Genomic DNA, 26095 nt, shown 5'->3' with positions numbered 1-26095 from the left:
CATTACACACATCCTTCAAAAAACACAATTTCTTTGGTTAACAGATAAAGAGATAGCATGCTTACGCATCTGTCAGCCGCTTTGTGTATACAGAAAGCTTCGATGAGTTCTCTTTCCATTTTTTTATTTCCTTTCTTGATAAATCTTTTGAGCTCAAACAAAGGTTCGCACCCCTATCGTTCGCAGTGCTCCGCAAGATGACCGCCCGAATTATTGTGTACGGCAAGCTTGTGTTCGCGCGCTCTTTCATTAAAGCATCGGCCAGTCTGACCGATGTAAACTTGGCCGCAACTAAAAGGAATCTCATAAACCACCTTAGTAACGCAATTGGTGTATTTTCTTAGATGTCTTTTTGAGCACACTACAAACTTTCGTGTGCCTTTTTTCGTCCTGTTTGTTCGCGCCTTTTAACCCTTTAATCGATATGAAGTTAACCAACTAGCCCCAACCAAAGTTTTATTAAATTATATCGTCTTCTGTAGTCGTAGAGGCAGCGTGTGGTGAGATATGTACTATTGGTAGAGCCGTGCGAGTCGTGATCGTCCAAGACGGCGCATTGCATCGTTTTCTTTTCTTTAATTCATACACTCTGCCCTGCGAGATTACCCTAGAAAAATAAATATTAATAAAGCTTGAGGCTTTTAAAAACTCTCTGTCTATTTTCTGTAACGATAGTGAGTGGCACTGCATCCCCTTTTTTTTTTAGAAGCATCGCGGAAACAGCTGACGGCGACAGAGAAGCGGCCGCCGTGCTGACGACCTGCTGCGCTTGTTGCAGTGGTTGCAAGACTGTGTACACGTTTCGCAAAGCGGTCGTTCCGACCGCTCCGGTCACAACGGACGCAGTATTAGCTAATGCGCTTGTTGCAGACGTATGAACGAGTCTTTAATTACCTCCTTGGCGAAATACACCTTGTATTAGACGATAAACGCATGTGCAAAATGCCACATGTTGAAGAAACCTACTGAACAATTCGGACAAGTGTCTATTAGGTTTTGGCAAAGTGCGTGTACAACCCAGCAAACAAAAAAAACAAAAAATAAAAAAAAAACAGTTTGCAAAGGCCAATTGATAGCGTACACCATTTTTTGCGATTGACTAAAAACACACATCACAAAGATTAATTGGCGATAAAAACGCAGGCTCTTTATGTGCAGGTTGCTGCTGTACACTGTGGCATCTCCTTTTGCTGATAGCAACGGTGCTTGGAACCCAGTGATGGCATCCTTAGGGTCGTTATCTTGTCTCTTCAATATCTATCTAAGAATCCTGGTATATCGTGTTCAATTAATAAAGTACCTATTGAACCTGCGTCCTAGGAGAGAACGCCATCATGCGACCCTCCCGTCCAGCCGGCGCCCCGTGCTGGGTTAAGTTTGGCGACGCAAAGGATCCAGTTCAAAGACTTTGTACTGGGTAAACACCGAATTGTTCGGCGAAAAATCTGGAGAAAGCGAAGCATCTAACTCTCGATATCTTCGCCAATCGAATTCACATCCCCGAGAAAAAACAAACAGCCGAGAGTGTTACCGGCTTCGTGGCGGCTTCCAGAGTACATAACTCTTATGGGCTTCTCTGCAGAAGCCTGCCTGGAGTTCTGGTACTCGGAGCGACGAACATAGAATTTATTTAGACACCCTTGAAAAACTTGGTTTCACGGCACGCATCAGTTTGAAACGGCATGTGACCAGCAAGACTGTCGCGTTATCACTTGCGCCGTGCTTAGGGGCAGCCCCAAGAATGACCAACACGAATTCCGATAGCGGCGGCGAGCGAAAAGGCATCCGTTACCCTTTCGTAGGCGGGATATATACATACAACAAAACAGTGTTTCCAAACAAGCCCGCTTCGCCCATACAAAGTGTGGGCACTGCGCCTGCGCAGAAACCAACTTCGGGCGGAGTGAAGCGTCTGCGTATGCGCAGTACCAACAGCAGCGTCACCGCAGTGGACTGACGTCAGTGAGTTCAGTTGGTTTAGAGATCGGACCACGTGACTCGCTTTCTAAAAAGATCGGGATGAGTCTGACGCGCTGCGCCACAAATATCCAGTGTTCAACGTAAAGATTCAGTGAACCCGCAGTTTGAACACACGGTCCAGGGGCGATGCAGCCCAGCCTAAGGATGATAAAGAACACAATATGGCGTTGTCTAACATTTTGTTGGCTGTTTGGCGACTCGGATATTTGTTAAAAAGAAACGAAATGACTTGCTGCATTCGCATCTGCGTTTTCCACACGCTTGAAAAAAGGGTTCGAAGCAGAGTTCAACAGGATGTCGAACGACAAAAATAAATTAAATCTAGTGCAACTCCAAAATTCAACATGTATTCCAGACCATGAGAGGATGTACGTCTATAGTGCAGTAAAATCTGTCTGCGTCATACTTTGTGTAAGTGTATGTAAAGGATAAACGCTCTGCAATAATTTTCTTGGGATCACGCTTAAGGTAATTTTAAAACAAGTATACCAGAGTTGGACATCTCTAAAGTAGAAATTAGGCAAGTAGACTCAAAAGCGCCCTAAAACAAAACAAATGGAGCTTTTTTTTTTTTTGTCTACAAAGTTCAAAGACTAGTACTAAATGTGTGATATAGGATCAATTAAAATATTTCTTTTAAATTGCTTTACGAATTATTCTAAACTTACAAGAATATTTCTCCGTGAATTAAGACTTGTGAGGTTAGCTTAACTATTTTATCAGAAATTGTATATGGCGAACCGGTAACACTTTTACAAGGGGACGCGCAGATGGGATAGAAGTATCATGAACAAGAATTAAATTTGTACGGCAATTCGCTAACCATAGCGCAATAAAACGCCCTAACTGGTTTTTAAAACTAGATCTCAATATGTTCATAATCCTGTTGATTTTGTTCCCCTCCGGTTTGCACGTTAAAGCTCAAAAACGTTTTGTTTTTTTTTCTATTAAATGTTCGGAGAGTGCTTTGTTTCTGTATAACACTTTATTAGGAGCTACGTTCGATCGGTTTACATTTTTGCGAGACTGAGCTTTACAAGCACACATTTAGGAAAACGTTTTCCCAGTCTGTTCCAGCCTCACACGCATTCAACTTCAGTATGTCAGAGGCATTGCCGCGGTTTGCGAATTAATATACTTCGCTGTGATATATCAATAATATTCGTGCTAATAAAATTAAAATCGCTTTTAGCTTTCTTTTAAAATCTGTTTTCAGCTCGTTTATTGTACATATTTCGGTCGTTCTTGTTTACGAATAACCTCTCTCCTGGACTCAATTTATTTCTTTCAATATTTTATGCCTTTTGCCGCGTGCGCAGGCCTTCGATTCCTGCCCCCGCTTGTCTCTTTTTCTTTATTTAGGTAAGTAGAAGATTATATAGCGTTGGAGAACAGTGTACATTGTTCATGCTTAGAATGTATACTTCAAAAACAAAAAAATAAGGTAGAATGTTCTAGGATCCCAGGGAGGGCCCAAAAGAAGCTCCGCCGCACCCTACGAAGTCGGTCTCGCCCCAGCGCTCGATCCTGCCGTTATTCACCCATCGATGCCTGCAAAGCTAGCCTTCTGCTTTGTTTGTTTTAGGCGAGTGTTCGCCCCGTTAAACGTTTAGTTTCTTTCAGTCATTCGTCGCCCCGTCAATCGTCATTCGTTGCAATATAGCTTGTGAATCTAATCGTTTGACTCTACGCACTCAGAAGTTTCTGCGAAGAGTCTTACCCGTGATGCCAATTGAACACCTGTTATTTGCCTTTATTGGGTTAAACCAGTGGCAAGGTCTATCGGCATCAAGCTTCCATAAAGATTGCATGGTCATCATGGCGTAATACGGATTCGACTTCCTGTCGTATTGGTTGATAAGGCGAATGATTGGTGTTGCGATTGAATTACGGTTTACTCTACACATAGGGGCTTTTATGACTGCGGTGTGTTCCTGATTTATGGATAGCGTTGGACGTTTTGGTGACAATAGGTAGCCATCAATTTCAACGCAATCGATAATCATGTTTGATTGCAATAAAAAAACTAATAAAAATTGTATCCTAAATTAGTAGTTTATATTTTTTGTTGTAGCTAAAGAAGGGGCTTTTTATCTATCTACTTACTTGTCACCGAGGGCATTGCAACCAAGAACAGTGCCATTTGAATCTTGGAATATTTCAACCAGCTTATGACCTCCGTCCTGCACGTCTGTGGTGATCTTGTGACTAACGCCGGGGATAGACCTGGAACCATATATGGCATGGTAAATATTAGAACAATGTTTTTCATTATTATTAATTTTCCATTTGTTAATCATGAACATTTTTCTAAATTATGATCGGAACAGAATACCGCGAACGTCATCACCGATATCGCAGGACTTGGAATACGAAAAAGGCAGTTATTAATCGGAAAGTGTGAGTAAAATCTTATATCAGACGGCCGGACTTGCAAGTAAAATAGAACATAAAAAGCTCGGGTTGCATCTTTTTTATTTCAAGATAAGTACAACAAAGTACCAGTTGCCGGACAAAAAAAGGCGTAACTTCAGCGCGCTGCTTTAAGTAGAAGTGGTAGCTTAAAATATATATATTTACATGTTCTAGTTTGCCTTACTCGTAGATGAGCCAAAAAAGTATATCATGAGCATTTCGATGTTGCCTAACGGAACAAGAATTAAACAAAACATGTAAACAGCAAGATATTCGACTGCTTTTGAGATAAAATACCTGAGGTTTGACTTTGGCGGACTGAAGTTGTTCTTAATGTGTCTTTTTTAACAGCTTTGTATTGCAAAACCTTAAAATGGCACTTCATTTGTTTAGAAAACAAAATATACTAATAGCCAATAATTTAGAAACTTATAGTTTAGCTATTTTGCAAAGGTCAGGGACTCATCCTAAATCCTGCTATCGGGAGATTACGTGAAGAGTCATTTTTATTCGATTTACCTTCCATCTGTTTTATGAAAGTACTCAGCTATATTTAGGTTGCAATACCTTTTCCAAAAGGCGCAAACAATTACTGGAGCTCAATTCAAGAAAATAACAACTACCTCTGTTTTACGTACAACCTTGCGATGTTTAATAACACTAACAATTGATTTTTTTATTAATCAGTGTAGTCGACCTGAACGCTGAACCTTATTACGGTTCAATGATCACGCAGTCTCATTGGTAAACAAAGGGACACAGTTTTACCATTCAGACTACTTGGTGATTGGGCCGTGGTGCTAATTGCCCTTCTAATTTAAAACACACCATAACTTACATATTTGCGAGTTCCTTGGCAACGTCGGCGACAGATACGTTAGACAGCATCGCGTTCCCCTGAGCCAATGTCCGGGGGCAAGAAATTACCAAACAGAGGAGCACTGCGGCTCCAGAAAAATGGAGTCCCTGTAACATTTTCTTGGTAGTGAAAAGTAGAATAGAAATGTCGTCCTGGAAAAACGAAATAAAAACATAAAGTACACAAAATTATCACCAGTAAAAAAGTGTTAAATAAAAGTGGTAGGAAATATGAGTATTCCTCTTCATTACCAATGATTCTGCATGCATATGTGCTTGGCGGCACTCACGGAATAGCAATCAATGGTCTCTATCGAGTTGGTTCTGCCAATGCGATTGTTGATTGCCATCGTGCTCTAATGGTCATGCAATTTCAGCAGCAAAAGGGGTTCGGCTCCCATTTTGCACACCTGGACTACATATTTATTGAGGCGTGGCACATCCTTCTCATTCAAAGGATCTGCTTAGGTAAAGAGCAATGATTTCGTCCTAGCAGCATTCACGTGCGGCGTAAGCTCGGGGTTCCTAAGATTGTATGAGTTCACAAAGAATGTCTTTACCTATTTGCACCAGGAAAGGACAGATGAGCAGAGATGACGCTGTGCAAAATGCCTGAATACTATCTATGTTCAAATGCGCTTTATCTGCTGAAAAGGCAAGCGGAATGTTGGCCCTTGGGTAACTTTATACGCATGTACCATCTCTGAGAGAAAGGAAAGGGGAAAGGGGAAATAAAATTAGGTACAAAGTAGAGAATCGTATCCGGTGGATAAGAAAAAATGATGGCGACTACGAAAATACTAGCAGCTGTTCGGTGAAAAGCAAGCGTTAACCTTCCAGATATAATGATGAATGTAAACGCACATACTAAAAGGCTAGAACCAAAGTTTTGGGGGAAAGGCGAGCGCCCCCTTGTCTGTTTTTGTGGAACTGTGTATGGTATCGGTTTCTGCCAGGACAGAAAGCGATTCCCACGCTTTCTGCTAGAGTATCGCTTTGTACTACCGTAAGCCATGGCAGAAAGCGATACTATAAAAATGCACTGTTTTTGTACATCTAGGATGAGCTTCGGAGATTATGGCTGAACTATATTTTTAATGTACACACTATATCTTAAAAGTGTAGATTGATTGAGAACAAATTATTTACCAGACTCAATTAATGGCGGAACGCACCGCTAAAGCACAACGTTCATTAAAACTATAATTAAAGTATACATATGTTTAGACCAAAAAACGCAGTCTGAGTTGTGACATTAAGCAATGCAAAACGTCACGCTTGCATTGCTTATTGTCACAACTCAGTCTGCGTTTCTTGGTCTAAACACGTGTTTCGGTATCGTCATTCGCTGAGCTGTTTCCGAAAGCTGTGCTGATTGGTTCTCCGAGTGTTGTGCGTGAAAGTAGATGCACAGACTTTTTTTAGAGTGTATAGCATGCTAGACTAAGTAATACTCGCCACTCGCGATTACCTCCGAACTAGGCACGACTCTCCATCGACTGTCACCTGAGGATTATGGTATGAAATACTATATAGCTCGCCAGTACTGGAAACTCCTCCGAAAACCCATGGGAGCGGCGGCGAACGCGACAGTGGCGCCTCTAGCGGACTCGGAGTTTATGGAAGCAGAAGATGCATTGGAAAGGTATAGGCTCCGCGAGGGTTCCTCGAGCTTTGCGAGTCCTATTTCTTCTCCCCAACAGCTGAAACAATTCATTACAGACAGTTCGCTTGGAAAATGGAACCCACTGATCGCAACTGCAAGGAGAGTCAAATAATAACGCGCGCAGAAACAAAGACGGAGCAAATTATTCAGCGGTCTCGAAGGGCCTCCGGCGCTGAAGCTTTGAACAAACTGTGGCGCCCTCGTTTTGGGTAGTACAAGCTCATTTGGTTGGGACTCCCACTATTGTGGCGCCTTCGCCGTGATTTTTTTCCTTCTTTGTAGCGCACAAGAACGGAAAAATACCTTGGGACGTCCGAAATCGGCTACATTCAACTCTGCGAGACAATCCAATGTTTCAGATTCATGCCACCGCCGCTAGGGTACGCGTCTCCTATCTCTAAGTAGTGACGTTAGAACATCTCGCGTCCCAACCTTTTTGTTTTCTTTCTTCCCCTTTATGTTTGTTTGGGACGCGTGATACGGCGTTTCTTTGTTCACGCTCTTATCGTTAGAATACTTTGGCCTGTGCTACGACGGTGTTAACATTTTTCTGTTTTTTTTTTTTTTTTAAGTTTCTTTCGTTATCGTGTTTCACGCCAGAGCAGGCACGCTTCTATGGGAAGCGTACGACAAGACAGTAACGTCGCGTTGCGGCTCCCAGCAGAGTCGTTTGGCGGGAACATCAGTTGGATCGGCGCGCCCACTTAGGTGTGGCATGCTCTCTATTATCACTCCGCAGCCAATCAGATTATCAGATAACGAAAAGCGTGCGTTATTGTCGCACGCTTTTCATTATCGCTCCGCAGCCAATCAGAGTGCGGTGTCACTAATTATGAAGTCCGAAGAAGGAATCAGGCAGAGCATGAACATAATATGCCCTGCCGTTCTCACTGACAAAGAACTGCAGGGCTTATTATATTCATGCGCTGCCTGATTGCTTCTTCGGCCCTCACAATGAGTAACGCCGCAATCTGGTTGGCTGCGAAGTGATAATGAGAAGCGTGCGACAAGACAGTGGCGCCGTGGTGTGGTTCCCAACAGAGTCGTTTGGCGGGAACATCAGTTGGATCGACGCGCCCCCTTTAGGTGCCGCACGCTCCCTATATGTGTAGCAGTTTGAGTCGCTCAAGTTTGTACTGCCCAAAACAAGTTCTAACAAGTCATCCTTCGCAGTGCCTCCTGGGCAACGCAGGATGCCTATCACGCGCGTTTGAAGCGCCACTGGGAGGCGGACAAAATGCGTTTCGCTACTCGAACCACGTCGTAAAAGGTTACTGTTGACCCGTTACAGACTACTCTGTCATAATTTCTCACCTGAATAGGTGGCCATTAAAACGTGCCCAAACAACTTCTTGAGATTACCAGAGTAAGCGCACCAACCTACTTGAGCATAACCTAAACAAAATTACCGAGAAAAATGACCGTGCTAATACTTCCCGAACTTTGCAGCAAAAATGGGGTTGCCATGCCAGACGAAAATAAAAAGAAATAGGTAACAGTCGCGAACAACGGCGAATAAAACAGAGTTAGCAGATGATACAAACATACCAATCACTTAGTAAGTACCTCCTTCAAAGACGACGAACTTTGTGGCGCTTATGGAAAGCGGGACGTCGGTAGGAGCATTGAAAATGAACAGGGAGTGGTCGCCGTCGGTGACTGTACAACAAACAAAGCTGAAGCAGCACGACAAAAAATAAAAAAAGAGGTTCTCTTTTTTTTTAGTTGCCTGTTACACGTATGTTTATTTGCTTTCAAGCTGTTGGTAGGAACTAAAAGCAAAACAGGAGAAAGGTATAACATAGTCCAGCTCACACAGCCCGGTAAATAACAGCCGCACTCTGCAATCTGCTACGTGCTAGCAGTGTGTGACCTTTTTCGCTTTGCCATTTCTTTTCCTACTGACTTTGGCAGGTTTTTTATTTGCTCGCTTGACGAAGCAGTTCGAAAGTACATTCAAGTACTTGTTGGTGTACGTGTCCAGGCAATATTGGGACACCGTGCCTTTATGTTAAGTGTCGATCAGCGGTCACAAGTCAGCTGAACTCTTGCCGGGTGCAATATATCAGTGAAATGCGTATCGAAGCTAGGCACGGCTGATGTCGCCGGCTAGTCTGCGAGCTAAGTCGGAAGGTTTTGCAATTTTCACACTCCAATATTTCTTGTTCTTCAACAGAAGGTCTTTCGATTTGTTCTATGTTTCTGATTTCAGCTGAACTTGACAAGCATAATGACAGATCTGACTGGCTGCCCACCCGGCTACATAGAACTGGGTGTTCAGTTGTGCATCTGGCCTCTCGTCCGCGAAGTTCTCCGCGATCTCCGAGGAGTTGTCATTATCGTCTGTTGAGGCGTCAGTGGCGATCTGCAAGCAAGACTTGAATAGCCCTTCCAGTTTAATTTGAAATGCTGCAGCAACTTAATTGCTCACATTTCTTCGGTCTTCAAGAAGCGGAAGTGGAATTTCGTACCACATTACAAAAACTTGTTTTTGCAGTGGTACGCAGCAAATGGCATGCCTGGCATCGCCAAGTATGCGCTGGTGTATGCCCGAAGGCGGCGGGTTGATCAACAAACGATGACCCATAGCCATGCGTGTCCGCGTACACAAACAAAATGCCACTAGAAATATATACCAAGGTTCATCTTTTTTTTTAATATATTTATTAAATATTAAGAAGCACATATGAATATTTTGGTTTAGAAACTCAATCGAAGACCGAAATAGGAGGTTATCGCAGACGACAGTGAAAGAAAACAACAACAACAAAATTGCAGGCGGCCCTCAAAATATCCGGGCATAGCGTAGCAGACGAACTGGTGGTAGTAAGCGCCGAACTGAAGGAAACAGAGCAAAGACTAATCCAAACAATGCAAAACAATATACTCGATGGTTCGAACTTCACATAAACAAACAAAGCACCAAAAAAAAAAAAAAAAAACTTCAGAGCAGGAGGAAGAAAGAACGCGGCGGCGTAGCGTCGCCTCAAACATAAAAAGAATTAAACATAAAAGATTAAAAAAATGGAAGGAGTTGCAAGACGGTCCAGTGGGTTCAACGGGAAATAGGAGGTTATCGCAGAAGTCACAGAAGACCTTAGTCGTTTCGGCGCTAGCAATTGAAATTTGTGCACCGTTCATAACGGTGACAGAAGTCGACGTTATTTGCGCTAAGACGCTCTCCTCTTTTTTCTTTCGCAAGCGCGAGAAGTCTTTTTTTTTTGTATCTCCGCTTCTATAAATTACAAAAATAGCGTCAGATTTGCATGTGCACAGTTTACTTCTTCCAGAGCATACTGAACATCGCAGTAACGTACGTGATTCGACATGGCCTTTTGCTTCTTCATCCGGAGACGATCTTAGCGGGATTAGCCGCTCGCCTCTTTGACAAAACACGGTTATAAGCAATACATTCATGAGAAATGGGAATCGCATAAACAAAATAAATTGTTTGATAAAAACCATAGCACTGAAACATAGCTGTGTTGTGGAATTTTTGTACAATGCCCCTTTTTTAAACATAGCGCGAAGGCGCAATCGTGTTCTGCCTGACAGTGTTTTCTTCATGTGAGCCCTCAAATTGCGCCCTGAAAGGTGTAATATCTTGCCCACGCAAAGAAAATGTCCTTCACACATGAGGTGGCACATAATTTTTGACATTGGAAGCAGCGAATACCCGTGGCAATTTTTTCTTCATTGGTAACTTCGCACGAAAATAGACAAACTTAATGCGTTGTGGAGATCTAGAACGATATGTGCCACTGTTTCGTCATGGGCCTCGCACCACCTGCACACACTCGTGGTCACGGTGTTGTCAAACCGCCGCTTGTAAGGCAGCCTCCGGCAGGCCCCCGCTTTAGCTCCAAACAGCAGGCGAGTGCCTACACTGTTAGCAAAAATAACATGCCCAGACGTGTAAACCGTTGTCCCATAGCGGACACGTCGAAACGTGTTCGTTTTACACGAGGCCATCTGTGTTTTTCGTCTACACATGAGGTGCTGTGTAAACTTAACACGCTACACCGTGTCTGCCTTCCGCAAAACCGTTTCGAGCGTGTTCCTTATGAAACATGGCGGCCAGCGGCCGAGAACAGGCGAGAGACGAGCCCAGCGAGCCGCGCGCCTTTCAGCCGAATTGAAAGCACACAGGGCGCGTTAGTTCTCGTTCGATGTCTTTTATACACAGTGAAGTCTCCAAGCGGCGGACGTAGCTACTTGCAAAGGTACGTACGTGTGTTGTCGGCGGTCGGCGGCGTCGGTAGCTTCAACAAGCCGCTAGACAAAAAAAAAAAAAAAAAAAAAAAACAAGGAGAAAAAAACGAATGCCGAACTCACATGGATAAATAACTTGAGCAAACTATTTAGAATCGGGCGGTAACTTGCGCCACCTATCGAGATTTCTAGCAGCCTGTTTTTAAAAAAAAAGACGAGTCTGTTAACACTGTGAACGACCACGACCACACAGCAACCCTTGCGGGCATCTTCCAACTCCGATTCCCACAGACCCTGTTCCCGGGTGAATATGACACTTCAATACTTCGCTCTCGGCAAAAGGGTTTATTCACTCGCTCATTGCCTTGGGGGGGTTTCGGGATCGGGGGACGGTCATCACCGAGGCCGGGGGAGAGTCCGCTGCCACAGCAGCTTCTCCGAGTCCCAGCGGTGGTCGTCCACACCGCGTCATGGGAACATCGTCGTCCAGGGTCGCTGTCCGGTCCGTTTGTCGAGTCCGCCACTCGACGTAGGTAGTGCCCGCACTCCCTGCGCCAGCGTCCAGCGCCGTCCGAGCTCGCCTCCGTGACCGGTCCCTTGTGAAGTCGGCAGCCCAAGCCCTCTTCCTTTGTCTCCGTGCCCCTTTTAAGACCTTCCCAAGTCCTTGTCCCGCCGACCGTCCAATCGGGAACCTTGCTGCGAGCCGATCCTCCGACGTCAGCGCTGGGTGAGGGGGCGCTTGCCCCGTCCCTCCCGGAGAGCTCGGACGTTCCGCGACCGGACGGCGACTGGAAACGGGAAGGTCACAGGGAACGAAGGAGCGCCCGACAATACGGCGGCGGGGACCGGCAAGGTCACGGAGAGCGGAGGAGCCAGGGAGAGGGTCCCCACACCTCCCCTCCCTCAAGGCTCGGACCCCGGGGGGCTTGAGGTTGCGTGGTCCCCAGGACCCTTGGCAGGGAGCTCGTTCAGCTGAGTGTCACCGATGACGACGAGCACCCTCGATGATGATGATGATGGCATCAAACCAAGCAGGTCAGCGGTGAACGTCCATTCACTGGGAAGCTCGTGACCGACGGAGCACGGTCCACGAACTGGTCCGGAGCACCACAGCTCACAACACGGACGGGCACTCAGGCACACACAACACGCCGGCACTTAAAGTTCGCTTCCGTCCCTAATGGAACAGACAGCGAAATGCGCAAAAACGAATAGCGGCACGCTATATCAGACAGCGAGACGAAACCAAAATCTTTCGATCGTTGGACATGCCACGAGATAAAAACAAAACTCTTCATTTCAATACCAACAGGCAGGCAATCATCAAGAACGTCACGCTACACGTTCAAGAGGTACATAAGAGGAAATCTATTCCTGAACTAAAAAGCGTGAGCACTCATTGTATACTCAAATCGTACATACGCCCACTATACAACATTTGCTCCTATCAAACTCAACCGCATTCTTTTAGAACAGTAAGCAATCTACCAGAGCGTCAGAACCGCACACCTCTGACAACAATACTAATCTCCAACACACTCGCGAAGAACGCACAAAACCTCAAAAACTGAGAATAACCTTCCGTAAAACAGAAACGGTCACAAATCCAGTCCCGTTCGCGAGGTGCGACTCGAAAAAACACGCTGCCAACAACCCATGACGGGCACTCATGCACTCGGCGTTCGCGCTACCCGAGCTACAAACACGCTACAGCCAAGCTGCGCACCACGCCTTCATCAGAAGGGGTAATCACCTTACTGAGAGGCCGTTGTTCCGTGGTACCGGCCACTTACACCAGTACAAAGGGAACAGTACCTGGATCATGCGAACAGCAGATCTCATTGGACAGCCTATTTACACGGCTATTTTCCGTAACGTTTGGGCATGTACCAGACGTTACCGCTTCACCGCTCGGAGGCGACCACCCAACAGGAGCGATGAGCGCGTAACGGCGGTCCGCACCGAACCCCGCACGGGCTCGATAACCGCGACAAGCGCATCGACGCACGTTAGAGTTCTCCCCCGGCCAAACCCCGACACCGCATAACTAAAAAGTCTTCCAGCTGATGTCAAGGCCGGCCGGGATCGAGCAATAAAGGTACGCCGTCAACGCGTCTCGCGACTCTGCAACGTTCTCGAATCGAGCAACGTGTCCACATACAAACGCAGTAGGTTACGCACAAAGCTCGCCCCCAGCCAAGTCAACACGCCGCATGACTGAAAAGTCTTGTTGCGACTGTGAGGGCTGGCAGGGTCCGAACAATGTAAGTATCCCACACGCGCACCTTTCAACTTCCGCGCAACGAGCGCGATACCGAAATGCCAAATAATCTAACCGGCCAGTCTTGGAAATGGACGAGCTAATAAACTATATTTGCTCTGCATAAACAGTTTCCGCAGCGTCGAAGTGTCTACAGCGTTTACCGCCGCATTCCAACACCCGCTACCCATTCATGCAAAGGCTGCAGTTAGTACAGCGACGGGCTGACCCAACGCACAACAGTTATAGGCCGCCGACGGCCATGCCGCTGCCATAATTTCTAGGCTTCCCGGGCACGTACCCGCCGACGTGAACCGTACGTTTTCCCGGGCCAACCGCGCATCTGTACAGGATAAAACTATGAACAACTCTTCACATCATCGCAAGACCGCCACTCCCCTCGTGCAGGTTTTCACTGCACGAGCCCAGCTCTTTCCTCACCTAGCTGTCTTTTCTCCCCTAAATTTATAATTTATCTCTAATCCAGGCCTCTGCACGACCAATTACGCTCTCTACGCCCTCGCGTCCCAACGCGAACCCAACCGCGGCCGAGAGCCGTATCCGGCGGCAGCGCAAAGCGCGCGCTGGCCGCCGCTCCTCCGGAGACGGAGAAAACGAAATAAAGAGTAACTCCCGCCTCGAGGCTCAACCATCGATATGGCGGTGTGAGGATCCGGAACCAACTGTGCGCACAATCAAACGGGATCAACCTCACGACTCTACAACCAGATACGCACGGGTCATGCCCATCGCGTCACACTGGACTCCACGGAGCATTACACACGCACAGCCACTGATAAGTGAACACGGAAACTCTGTGGCTTTCGGGATTTCGATGTCTACGCACCAGACATCGCGTATCCGGCACAATTTAGTGGGCTCAGCCCCTAAATGTAGCCTCTGGCCACAAGGTACTCGTTCAAAGCGATCTTGGTCGGAACCACAAGAGCGTATCCGTACCTTAAAACGCTGTAAACTAACGACGCCCAAAACCGCGCCGACAGCTCAAGCAAGGCCAACTGGGAGCTAGCATGTGATCAAACCGAGACGCTACTCTCCTCCCGGACAAAATGCAATGCGGGAATAATTTCCAAACACAGCCCATGCAACCGCCGTCCGCAATGGGAGCGTTGTCCACCCAGAGCGATGCCTCTTTAACGCGTCCGATCCGTAACAAGCGTTACAAACCATTACATCGATACGCGAACAAAGGCGGTTAGGCGCGTCATATCCCCCAAACCGTGAGCCGGTATCTTTCCCAGCAGACGTGGACGGCCGGAGGCGTAGGTGGGGTGACGCCCGACGCTACATGCCTCGAGGGGTGCGGTAATTTCGACGCACACAGCGCTTTTGCGTAGCAGGATCAACCTGCCAGGGCATCGAACGGTGCGCTGAACAGCAAACACTCAAAGCGCTTCTCGTAACGGGGGATAAGTAAATTCCTGACAGGCTGGGCAAAAGGGTTAATCCCTTAAAACAGCGGTCAAAATCCGCGCCTCCTAGTCAGACAGGCGATAATGTCAGGGCCTCCGTGCGGCGCTCCCGCAACGAAACTTCTTGCGGCGCTCCCGCGACAAAGATGACCCCCAAAAAGAGCGCGAAACAGTGCCCTAATTCAACCGGAAACAGGTTAGAAATCGGAATGCCTGCCTGATCAAGAATCAGGCCCCACGTTGCGGCGCCAGTTTATGCGGGCATCTTCCAACTCCGATTCCCACAGACCCTGTTCCCGGGTGAATATGACACTTCAATACTTCGCTCTCGGCAAAAGGGTTTATTCACTCACTCATTGCCTTGGGGGGTTTCGGGATCGGGGGACGGTCATCAGCGAGGCCGGGGGAGAGTCCGCTGCCACAGCAGCTTCTCCGAGTCCCAGCGGTGGTCGTCCACACCGCGTCATCGTCGTCCAGGGTCGCTGTCCGGTCCGTTTGTCGAGTCCGCCACTCGACGTAGGTAGTGCCCGCACTCCCTGCGCCAGCGTCCAGCGCCGTCCGAGCTCGCCTCCGTGACCGGTCCTTTGTGAAGTCGGCAGCCCAAGCCCTCTTCCTTTGTCTCCGTTCCCCTCTTAAGACCTTCCCAAGTCCTTGTCCCGCCGACCGTCCAATCGGGAACCTTGCTGCGAGCCGACCCTCCGACGTCAGCGTTGGGTGAGGGGGCGCTTGCCCCGTTCCTCCCGGAGAGCTCGGACGTTCCGCGACAGGACGGCGACTGCAAACGGGAAGGTCACAGGGAACGAAGGAGCGCCCGACAATACGGCGGCGGGGACCGGCAAGGTCACGGAGAGCGGAGGAGCCAGGGAGAGGGTCCCCACACCCTACATACAACGCAGGCAACACAGCACACAGCTACACAGCACCGACATATACACAAACACAACAACCGCCACAACGCCCGACACTTCCTACTCGATATCCATTTCTCCCCGCGGCGCATATAAGCTTGACATGTGCGGGTGAGCTCCTTGGTCACTGACCATTACAGATTTATAGTAGAATACACAAAACACGGCGCAATGGACAGCCGTGTGTTAGAACTGTTTGCATATAAAAAGTATGGAGGCAAAATCTATAATGTTAGTCCGTTGCAATAAATAATGATATGTTAACAATAAATCTTAAACCGGTCATGAAAAAGTTCAAATTTTTGTTATTTTCTTGCTTGACCAGTGTTATGAGCAGTCCGACTAGCATGAATCAGATAGAAAAACAAATTATTGGGATTTTTTCATTACGTATACAATAATAAATAGAAATGATCCTTGCGCAAAGCATTTTTTATATATTTTTGTGAAGGACATCCGGACATCCGCCCAACACTTCACTTCCGCTAGTTGCAGCAGTTGCAGTACGGGAGCAGACGCCTTCACTTTTGGGGCGTTTTGATGCAGTTTGTTGTCGTATGTCGTGTCGGTGTCGAGAAGAGCGGTGGGGCTTGGGAGTTTGTGACCGGTGTTATTCGTGAACACTGGTGTGGGGCGCTGATGCGTCTTTTTTTTATACTGCCACCACCCCGAACGTTGAAGATACACGGGCCCGTAGCAGTGTATTATGCTGAATCGCGAGCTCCTTCTCTGTTGACGTCGCTTTCCTGGTACCACTCGTGGATACTGCAAGCGTTTAAACAGTGTGCACCGTCTCGCCTACATCCCCGGTGACGTACTCGACCTGTTGAAACTTATTGCTTCCGTCATTTTAGAGTACGCAAGGCAGTTATCTCGTTGGTCTGGTTTCGGTTATAAAAGCAAGGCAAAACGCTCGTAGTTCCCGCCCTCAGTACACGTTGGACATCTTCCACACTTTGACACCGGATAACTGAATGAACGAGGATTTACATTCACTTCCGAGGTTACTCTCGCCGCTTCCTCACCGTTGAGCAGCAGGATGAGCTGGCGACAAGCCGCGGATGAAAGGCTGGAGCATCAACAGCCCAAGCGCACTCGGTGCCGATGCGGGCGACGCGGGTTTCTGTCAACCGGGAGGCCAGCACAAACCGTGACCATTCCAGCTCTTCGTCATGACACGGTGTTGCAGAGAGCAGGGTAAAATACAGCTACACGGATCACCGAAGCAAACGACTGCTATCTTAAATCTTGGCTTGTGATTGCACCTTTGTAGTAGATCATCTTATTCGTTTTGCTGGAGAGACGTAAACGACGGGCATAACAAAATCGCTTGCATATTCCGCATATCTCACAAAAGCATTTACCCTGTCACCTTGCGAAAAGCGTGAAACACGGAGTCCGCACCGTCCTAAGCTTCCCGTTTTTACCTGCTTTAGAGCAGTTTGTACCTGCTAGTAGATATGCCTACTGAAACTGAAACAGGGCAGTGCCAGAGAGAAAGAGACAAAGTTGAGAAAGCTTGCTCGCTCTCTAATTTCTCAACTCTCAAGTGATTGTACCATAATAAATGCACCAACGCGTCTTCCAAAATAAAGAAAGAGCACTACGTTCACAACATAAAAAATTGTCTCAGTACATGCATCTGTGGGCAGGTAGGAAACCTTGCCCTTATTTATTCACGCCGCATGATTGCCGCAACAAACTCGTTGCAGGACCGAATCATCTACTCGAGCGGTGTGCGTCGCTATGCAAACGCAGTCCAACACGAAGCATAAGAAACGGCAGATTTAAGACAACAATCCGGAGTCCATTATTCAATTAAAACAACGTAATTTTGTTGAAAACGCCCGCTGCTTCTTACTCACGGTATGTGTCGGGATACTTCCACAGTAGGAAACGGAACGAGGGAAGATTTACTTTTAAAACGCTCGCTGCGTCCTCCCGGACCAGCTGGACCGGATCAGCTGACGACGACGGGACTGTACCCGTTGAACCTCCACCACGCAACAAACAATTTGCGCTCCGTGTTAAAAGCGTGGTTCAAACAGACCCGGAATATAAAGCACCGCACCACACACGACGAATGTTTCAGCTCTTTTTCGCATCGCCGGGTTGCACCAAACAGAACGAGATCGCCGAAGTCAACGCCGCGCTGTCGTGAACCTTGGCTTGTGGTTGCGAACTCGTGGACCCTGTGACTCCCTTCGCTTTCAAAGCACACACGACGATTACGAATGCTACTTTCCGTCTTCCAAGAACATCACAGGGGCACTTCTCCGGTCACGTCTTCACTATGTGCTTGCAAACTCCGAAGCTCTATGCGAAGCTTCTCGCGTCCTGTCAAACCAAAACAGTAGCGGCGACATGCGTACTTGCCAGATTTTCTCCGGTCAAACAAAAAAAAAACGAAAGCCAACCGGCGCTTGCTTCCAGCGTACATCGGCGTTGCACGTGCGCCGTGGCCAGATCGCTTGCAGTTGAAGGTTGAAGCAAAAACGAAACCAACTGCAATGTTACGTGTTCACATCGAGGACACGCTTTTTATATCCATTTTAACTGTTTGGAACGAATAATTAGACCCATAACTTTATTTGCGGTGTCTAAGAAACTGTTATCAGGACCCCTAAACTAAATACAAACATGGGCGACATGAGGCAAGCCGCATTGCCATTGACCAGAAGATGGCGGCGAGCCCGGTAAGGCCGGTAAGCCAGGTTTCGCCAACGTCCGGCGACATGGCGCAATTGCTTTTGGTGCATATCTGTCTCCGAGACATGTTTCTTTCCGCCGCATTGGTCTCGACGGTCCTTTCTAAGTGTGTCCCCAAGCATTCGGTGCTTCGATAGCCGGCAATGCCGCGGTCGTCGCCGGGGGCGATGCGTGTTTTCGAGGTCGGCTACACGGTTATGCGTGTATGACCGAACCAAAACACGTTTTTTACAACCTCGCATGATTTCTGAACGAATTATCCGTTACTCATAGTGTAAATTTATGGTAATTTGTGTAAATGGCGTGTTTTTCACCCCAAATATTCGCCAAATACACGGGACTTGCTAACAGTGTAGACTACTGTCATGCAGCCGCGTCACCGACGTGGTGGTCTGCGTGTATATCACGTACTCATACAGCGACGACTTGGTTTGGGCGTCTTGGAGGCACTGCTTGTTCTTTGGTCACGAACCTTTTTCCGGACCTCTGATTCCCACTCTGTCGCCATCGATGCTTGTGCGGGGTTAGCGAAAATTCCCTACTTGCGTTCGAGCTGATAGAGGCGCTTCTGCCGAAGGGTTCGTAATCCAGATAAGTGGCTGTACGTGAAACGTTTCTTGGCCCAACGGCAGCTGTCCACGTGGCGAAGGCGTCCGTCGTAAGCTATTTTGCCGGTTACCTCTCGAGCCTCGAAGGAGGACCAGCCCAGGTCACCCTGGGCGGCCTCATTTGCAACTGCACCATGGCAGCCCGACCCTGACGCCCGACTTCTGTTTTCAGACGCTCCATATAGGCGCGTATATCTGCTGGGACACACACCACTGCATTGCAAATGTGAGTCTTTTCTGGCCAATTTGATGCATTGTGTGAGAGTACAAAGTTGATCTTCCAATCGACGTCATCATCGAAAGCCTCCTTGAAGTTCCCAAAGTAGCCCCTCTATTGTGCTGGTAACGGTTAGTGATCTATAGTTCCTGAGATACTGAGGGACGCAACCTCTTTTTGGTACCAGAACAACTTTTCTGCACCTCCACTCCCGCGGAATGACTTCCGTTGTGGAGACAATGTTCTCGAATATTTCTGCGAACTGATCGCTAGAATCTTTCCTCGAGACTTTGAGGACAGCTGCTGAAATCTCGTCTAATCCCTGGGCGGTATTGCTCTTGATGTGAGCCAGCCCGTGTATCACTGACACTCTGCTGATCGCCACACTGTAAATGTTGTCCGGCGTACAGTCTGCACTCTGCTGGGGGTGGGGATCTTGAAGTGACACTGCTCCCCAAGGCTAAAACACTTCGCTCAGGTTATCCGTAAGGTTTTGTGCCAGTCTCACCTTGGGCAGTCTTGTGTCCTCGTCAAGAATAATTCGTTGCTGATCTTATCCATTCAGAGTTCCGAGGTATCTCCATAACTTTTTGGGTGCATCTTTACCACTTGAATAAATGTATGCCATAACGCCCAAGTTAGCCTGACTCACTTTATCCTGTACAAGTTGGTTTGCGGCATGCTTCTGTATCTAATACATGTTCCACGTTATTGTAGCTTCGTCGTTAAGCCCTCCATATAGGGCCATGCGGTGCTGTCCGTTCAATTCCTGTCGTAGCCTGATGGCGGTTTGTACGTGACACCAACGCCTTCTCTGCCGTCGACCACCACGGTCCTTCACTGAATGTTTTCTGGGGAGCCGCTTTAGTACTGCCACATATTTAGTATAGCCAGAGGCGTTCTTTCTCCTGTAACTGTTCTCGAACTCCATTAAGACTGTCTATATTCAGTGGAGGAAGTTGGTTACGGGTCGTCTGCAGGTCGGGCTCTCGCTTAATTTTCCACGTTTATTTGGAGCACTCTAATTTTATATGGTTAAGATTTCTCCAACACTGTGTTCGCCAGATTAATCTATGTGAGCGTGGACAGGATAACGGGCCAGCTTATGTGAGACTGATGCGTAGTTAATGCACGCTGTACACTCCCGCTCACTCCAAAATAAACTGACCTCCACACGAGGCTCCGAGGTTTGCTACTTCCAAGACGAGATCTTCAGCCAACTTCAGCACCAGAAGCCCATTCTCGTCCTCCCACCTTGTGAAAATATGCGCAAATGTTTCACGAGAAAAAAAAAAAAAAAAAAGTTTGGCGCGAAAATACGTGGCGACCGAAAACGGCGGAACGGCGGAAAATATGGATGTGTATTTTTCTTGCCAATAATATTTTACGATAGGTAACCGTTTTACTTTAGGCTATTGCATGCGCAGTTAATATGGACATTTTATAGTGATCTATAAGGTCACGCAGAAAAGCCACCTTCAGACTTTTGACTGCCAACAAGCACAAAGCCCTAACTTGCAAGTTTTGCTTGACTTTTTATTTGACTTCTGCTCTGTTATTTGATCTTGTTAAACATTAATATTTAAAAAAAGCAGATGTTTTAAACAACTTTTGAAAATCTCATCACGGAAGAGGTCATGCAGACTGTGCAAGCGAGTTATACGTACAGGGAGACGTGATATAGCATGATCTTCACGATCAGTCAAAGAATATACTAAAATTTAATGAGTAATTTTTACAGAGTAAATATAAACATGCTTCCAATTAGAAACTTGTTTAACTTCCTGAAAGGATTGCCCACTCGTCGGGTCGCTTAATATATCACATATATTTGTTAAGATAACAAACATTATAGTATTGCAAGACTTCCGAAAAAGGCTTATAGAGCGTAACTAGGGATGCCTGCCTACACCTGGGTACAAAACGCAGAAGGCGAATAGAGGTAAGCCCAGTTAATCTCATGCGCACTGCCGGGACATTGTATTATTAGAAACGCCACACTGAATATAATGACTAGATATTAAAAATCCAGCACGCGTTGCAAGTTCCCTCGTTTACTCCAGGGTTGACTAAAGTTTGACTGCGCGCCAGTTAACGCGAAAGCACAGAAATATGGCGCCCCATCTGACTCCTTGCGGGAGTTCGCGTGATTTACTGGGTAGGAGTCAGCTATAAGATTTGACCCGTTGAAGCAACGTCGCTAGATGCCGTCACCATGTGTGTATTCGAATGATTGACTTTATCTGTATCTATCAAAGCGGCGTCAGTGGTTACCGATTTATTGTGTGTTCGGCTCTCCCTCCACAGCTATTTTCGAGCTGTTCTTATTTTTCGCTTCTGCACTACGAAAGGCCTATTCATCTATTTTTCTACAAAACATTAGGGAACCAATGACTGCAATCTGCAGAAGTTGTTCGGCAAAAGACATTGAATTCTTTTTTTTTTTAGAAGATTTTAGTTTACGCTAAGACGCTGAGCATGTTCATGTGCCTCTTTAAAAATGCAATTTTGATGTTATGTAATAAGCACACTTTATTTGAAAGCAGCACTGGCGACAGTTCACTCCTATTTCATCGAGTTACGCCTTCGTCCTCACCTCGGCATATTGCGTTCGGCGCATCTACCAGAGATACTCTGCTGGCGTGCGCAAAACTTTGTGCCGCTTTTGATGAAACTAACGAAGAAAGCGTTTAGGCAAAATAACAAATGATGAGTGGTGATCGATAATCGGATTGTCTGTATTGCAGTGCGACAACACGTTTTGTAATAGCAGGAAAGATACAATTTATCTAGCGTCTATGTTGCTTGGAGATAGGATTGCGTAATTCATGCTGCATGCAACCAGGTGCACGTGTATTATCGCAGGTGGCTTTGGCTCCGGGAGAGGGCGAGTACATCAGTGATAAACCTCGCAATTTCGCTGAAGTCGCGGTTAAAGTGCAGCACGTTCGACAACTCGCGAATGGGCTGGGGAACATGTGATCGCGCTCCTTGCCACCTGTTCTTTCTCACCTTCGGTCTCGTTCCCTGGACTTTCTGTGCCTTTGCACGCAGGAATTGGGCGGCAAAAGCATACGCTGGAGCAAACAGCCAACACTCGGCGGCGTAAACGCGCCCGTGCGAGAGAACGTCGTCGATGTGTAGACGTCCGCGGTCTCACATGTTATGTTAGGATTAAAGATGCCGCGAACTTTTTTCGAACCGAAGGCTCGATGATCGAATCAAGCGGTTCGAAGGGTCGAAATATTTCAAATTTTCGAACTTTCTATATCGAAGTCGAATCTTCGAACTTGTTAAACTAAGAAGTTCGACACTTTTCGAAATTGCAAACTTAATACGCTGCAAAAGCGATGCTTATTGAGCTTTCGAACTTGATAAACTAAAAAATTCGATGATTTTCGAGCATTCGAACTTCTAGCACTAAAATGTTCGAAGCTTTTCGAACTTTTGAACTTCCTACACTAAAACATTTGATAATTTTAGAACTTTCGACAATTATTAGTCGAAAGAATTCGAAAATGATTGAAATTTTGATTCTTAAAAATTGAAAAGTTCAATGAACTTCGAACATTTAGTGTAAAAGTTCGAAGTTCGTCAACCTTCGAAAGACCGGCGGGTGGTTCCATTTAGATTCAAGCAGTGAAGTACATTCGTCATTTTTTTCCTTCGCAGTTTTGCATGCGGTGCCGCATTCCTTGCGAAAGACAATGTCGTTTATTTCAATGTTTTGGCATGCTTAGTTTTAAGGAAATAAATTTCCGAAAGGGTGAGGAAGGACGACGGGTTTTTGACGATTGTTTTTTGTGCCATATTTGAAGCGCGCTATAGCCGAAATTATTTATGGTAGAGATGTTAAACTTTTTAAGAATGATCTATGTATGGCCCAGGTAAGTGTCGTCTAAAGATATAATTATTTTTGTTTAAGGCGAGTTTCGAAGAAATATCTAAACTTATATCTACGGACAATAATGTCCTAAACTTGGTAATTTTTTCGTCTAAATTATTTGAGATATCGCATTTAAATTAAAGCCACAGACAGTACATATCCTTACCATCTGCAGAATACAAAATAATGGATTTATTGTTTTTCACGTTGAGGAATAAATTTACTCATGGGGGAAGATTTCTAAAATGGTTCAAGGTCTGCCATTCCATATTTTTACGGCGTTTCGCACAACTTGAAAGCATGTGCAAAGAGATTTGGGGTTAGCACCGTTTTCACATGTGATTTCAAATTTGCTAAACTGACTCCTTTTGAGGGGCGGCGGAGGAAAGCTCACCGGAGAAAAGGTCACCGTAGATAAGCTCACCGGAGAAAAGCTCACTGCAAAACCGGCAGATGCGGAGAAAAGCTCACCGATTTTTTTTTAAACTATGTCCTCTTTCTTGTAATATTCTTGAAGGTCATTGGACATATTTGCTAATTCCTCAGAAATTAGTAATCACCCATTTTTATATTAATGAAGCCGCAAAAATGATACCGTACACCGGTAAAACAGACAACAATTTATTGCCAACTGAGGGTGCGCCGTCGGTAGCTCTGTCAATTAAAAAGGTTTGTTCTTTGTGAGCTAATATAGCGGTGTGTGAACCGTTTCAGCTCCAAACGTTTTGTAGTGCCTAATAGTTAAGTAGGTATTTGTTGATGCAGTCAGTGTCGGCTACGTTGTTTTTTTTTCTGTTAATTTCACTAAGAAAACTTTAGTTGCGAGAACAGTTTCGTCCTGTCGTGTTTGTTGTCTTCACTCCGTCGTCGTCGTTTGAGCGGTTTTCATCATGTATAACGTTTACCAACTCGCCCTATTCGCTACCTTACAGAAGACTATTTCTTATATAGGTCGCGAGTAACAACGGTGCCAGTGTGCAGCTCTGAAAGTCATGAGTGGCTGACCTTAGAAGGGCACTATCACACAAAGGCAACGCGCGGAAACACCAGCACGAACGGCTAGAAAACGTGCATGTCCGTGGAAGGAAGAAGCCTCGATATCCTACTAACTGTTTTATCCTGTTTTCAAAGGTTAATAAAAGCTTCAAAGAGAATTTCAGGCACCGCGTTGTTGCGCATGCGCTTTCGGATTTTCGGTGTTGACAGTTTCGATTTTTAGGTTTTAGGGAGACTTAAGTTTTCGAACTCTTTCATGTCATTCAAGTTCATAAAATTTTCAGTTAGGCTTTAGTTTCCTAGAGAGTAAGCCGAAGAAAACACTGGCCCGCCATTATTAATTTGGGAGCAATATACTTAATAAACTTGGCAAATAATACAAAAAAGGACATTTTCTTTTTGACAAGCCTGACGAACTTAGGTGATAATAAATTGATATATGTTACGCATGTCCAACAGCCTCAATAAAAAAGAAGAAAAAAAAAATCGGTGAGCTTTTTTCCGCATCCGCAGGTTTTGCGGTGAGCTTTTCTCCGGTGAGCTTATCTCCGGTGAGCTTTTCTCCTGTGAGCTTTTCTCCGGTGAGCTTTTCTCCGTGATTCCCTTTTGAGGCGGGACAGAAAGAATGTAAAAAAATGCATCGCGACATATCTGTTCTATGTGTCAGTGGAGTACTGTATGAAATTCCTTTGAAATGCGGCTTTAAATATGTTGGTCACACTGCAAAATGCATTAACGATAGGTTGACAGAACATAAACGGAATGTGCGGATTAACGCTTCACACTCTGAACTAGCGAGGCTTCTCCAGGAGTGTAATGCATGTACAGCGAACTGGTCAGAGACAGAAATCGTACACAAAGAGCGTGAGGAGATGAGACGTGTTGTGCGAGAAATTGTTCGCATAAAAACATCGCGAAATCGCATTACCCAAGCGTCACTGCAAATTGGAAGTGAGTCAAAAAAGTTTCTTCGACTGTAAAGACCAAGTGTGGGGTGAACGTAAAAGGAGAGGAGGCTGCTTCGCAGTTGTTTGCATTGTTGGGTTCGGGATCGTAATGGGGGGCATTGTTGGCGACTGTGTGTGATTCAAGGCTCAGTTCAGGGGGAAGGGGGGGGGGGGGGGGGGGAGTTTGAGGCAGTCTTTTTGGGTTTCCAAGTGCTGGTGTAACATTGTCCGCGTCAAAGTCCTTCCGGGTGCGGTGGTGACGACCTTGTGTTTCTGTTTGTATAACGCTTTTCTTTTCTTTTTTTTTTTAGGTATTGGTCGCGGTTCGGTGTATTATCATTCCGGTGTATTGTCTGTAGTTCAGTAATCAACCGTTGTGGCGGTGGCGACGTTCGACGTCCGGGGGAGGTTATATAAGACGGGTCTAGGATGTTCCGGTACCGGACAATTCGGGACCGGACGTTTCGGTGCATACATTTCGGTACGCGGTCGTTTCGGGACGCGGTCGTTTCGGTACCGGACATTTCGGTACGTGGTTTTTTAGGTACCGGACATTTCGGTACCGATAATTTCGGCGAACAGTGCCTTGGGAAATTTTGGTTGTGAGAGCACCCGAAGGTATGTTTTTTTTCTAATTTAAAAATTTCTGGCCGATATACATTATCTACTCACATTTAAGATAACACTTTAACGAGTAAGTCTATTTTTACAAATAGATAATATCTGAAGTTGTTTACGAAATTTCTGATATAAACACTGAGTGCTGTGCTGGAAGGAAACGGGCATGTTCTCTGCAAATGTGAGAACTTGCGTATATGTCAGTTCTATTGTCAGTCATACATACATGTTACAAGCAGAATCTCTAAATAATTCAGAAAGTAGTTGGCGTGTTCAAGTTTTATTCCAGATTAAAGATCATTATCAATGACGTGGAGAAACAAATGAAAGTCAGTGGAGGCACACAGTTTTAATAACAAGAAAATCTCGACAATGGTACATT

The 26095-nt window shown here is 46.1% G+C and overlaps 1 protein-coding gene across 1 annotated transcript in view; it reads right to left on the bottom strand.

Moving 5' to 3' along the window:
- Window positions 1-4082: 4082 nt before the first annotated feature.
- LOC120838810 (phospholipase A2-like) overlaps window positions 4083-26095 on the bottom strand; it is a 38055-nt gene continuing 16042 nt past the window's right edge. The window contains exon 4 of the mRNA XM_040208880.1: window positions 4083-4206. Coding sequence (XP_040064814.1) covers window positions 4083-4206 — 124 coding nt within the window. The remainder of the gene's footprint in view (window positions 4207-26095) is intronic.

The sequence above is a fragment of the Ixodes scapularis genome, unplaced genomic scaffold, assembly GCF_016920785.2.
Source record: "Ixodes scapularis isolate PalLabHiFi unplaced genomic scaffold, ASM1692078v2 PGA_scaffold0__279_contigs__length_252992795, whole genome shotgun sequence".
NCBI lineage: Eukaryota > Metazoa > Arthropoda > Arachnida > Ixodida > Ixodidae > Ixodes > Ixodes scapularis.
This window is presented reverse-complemented; position numbering and strand designations above follow the sequence as displayed.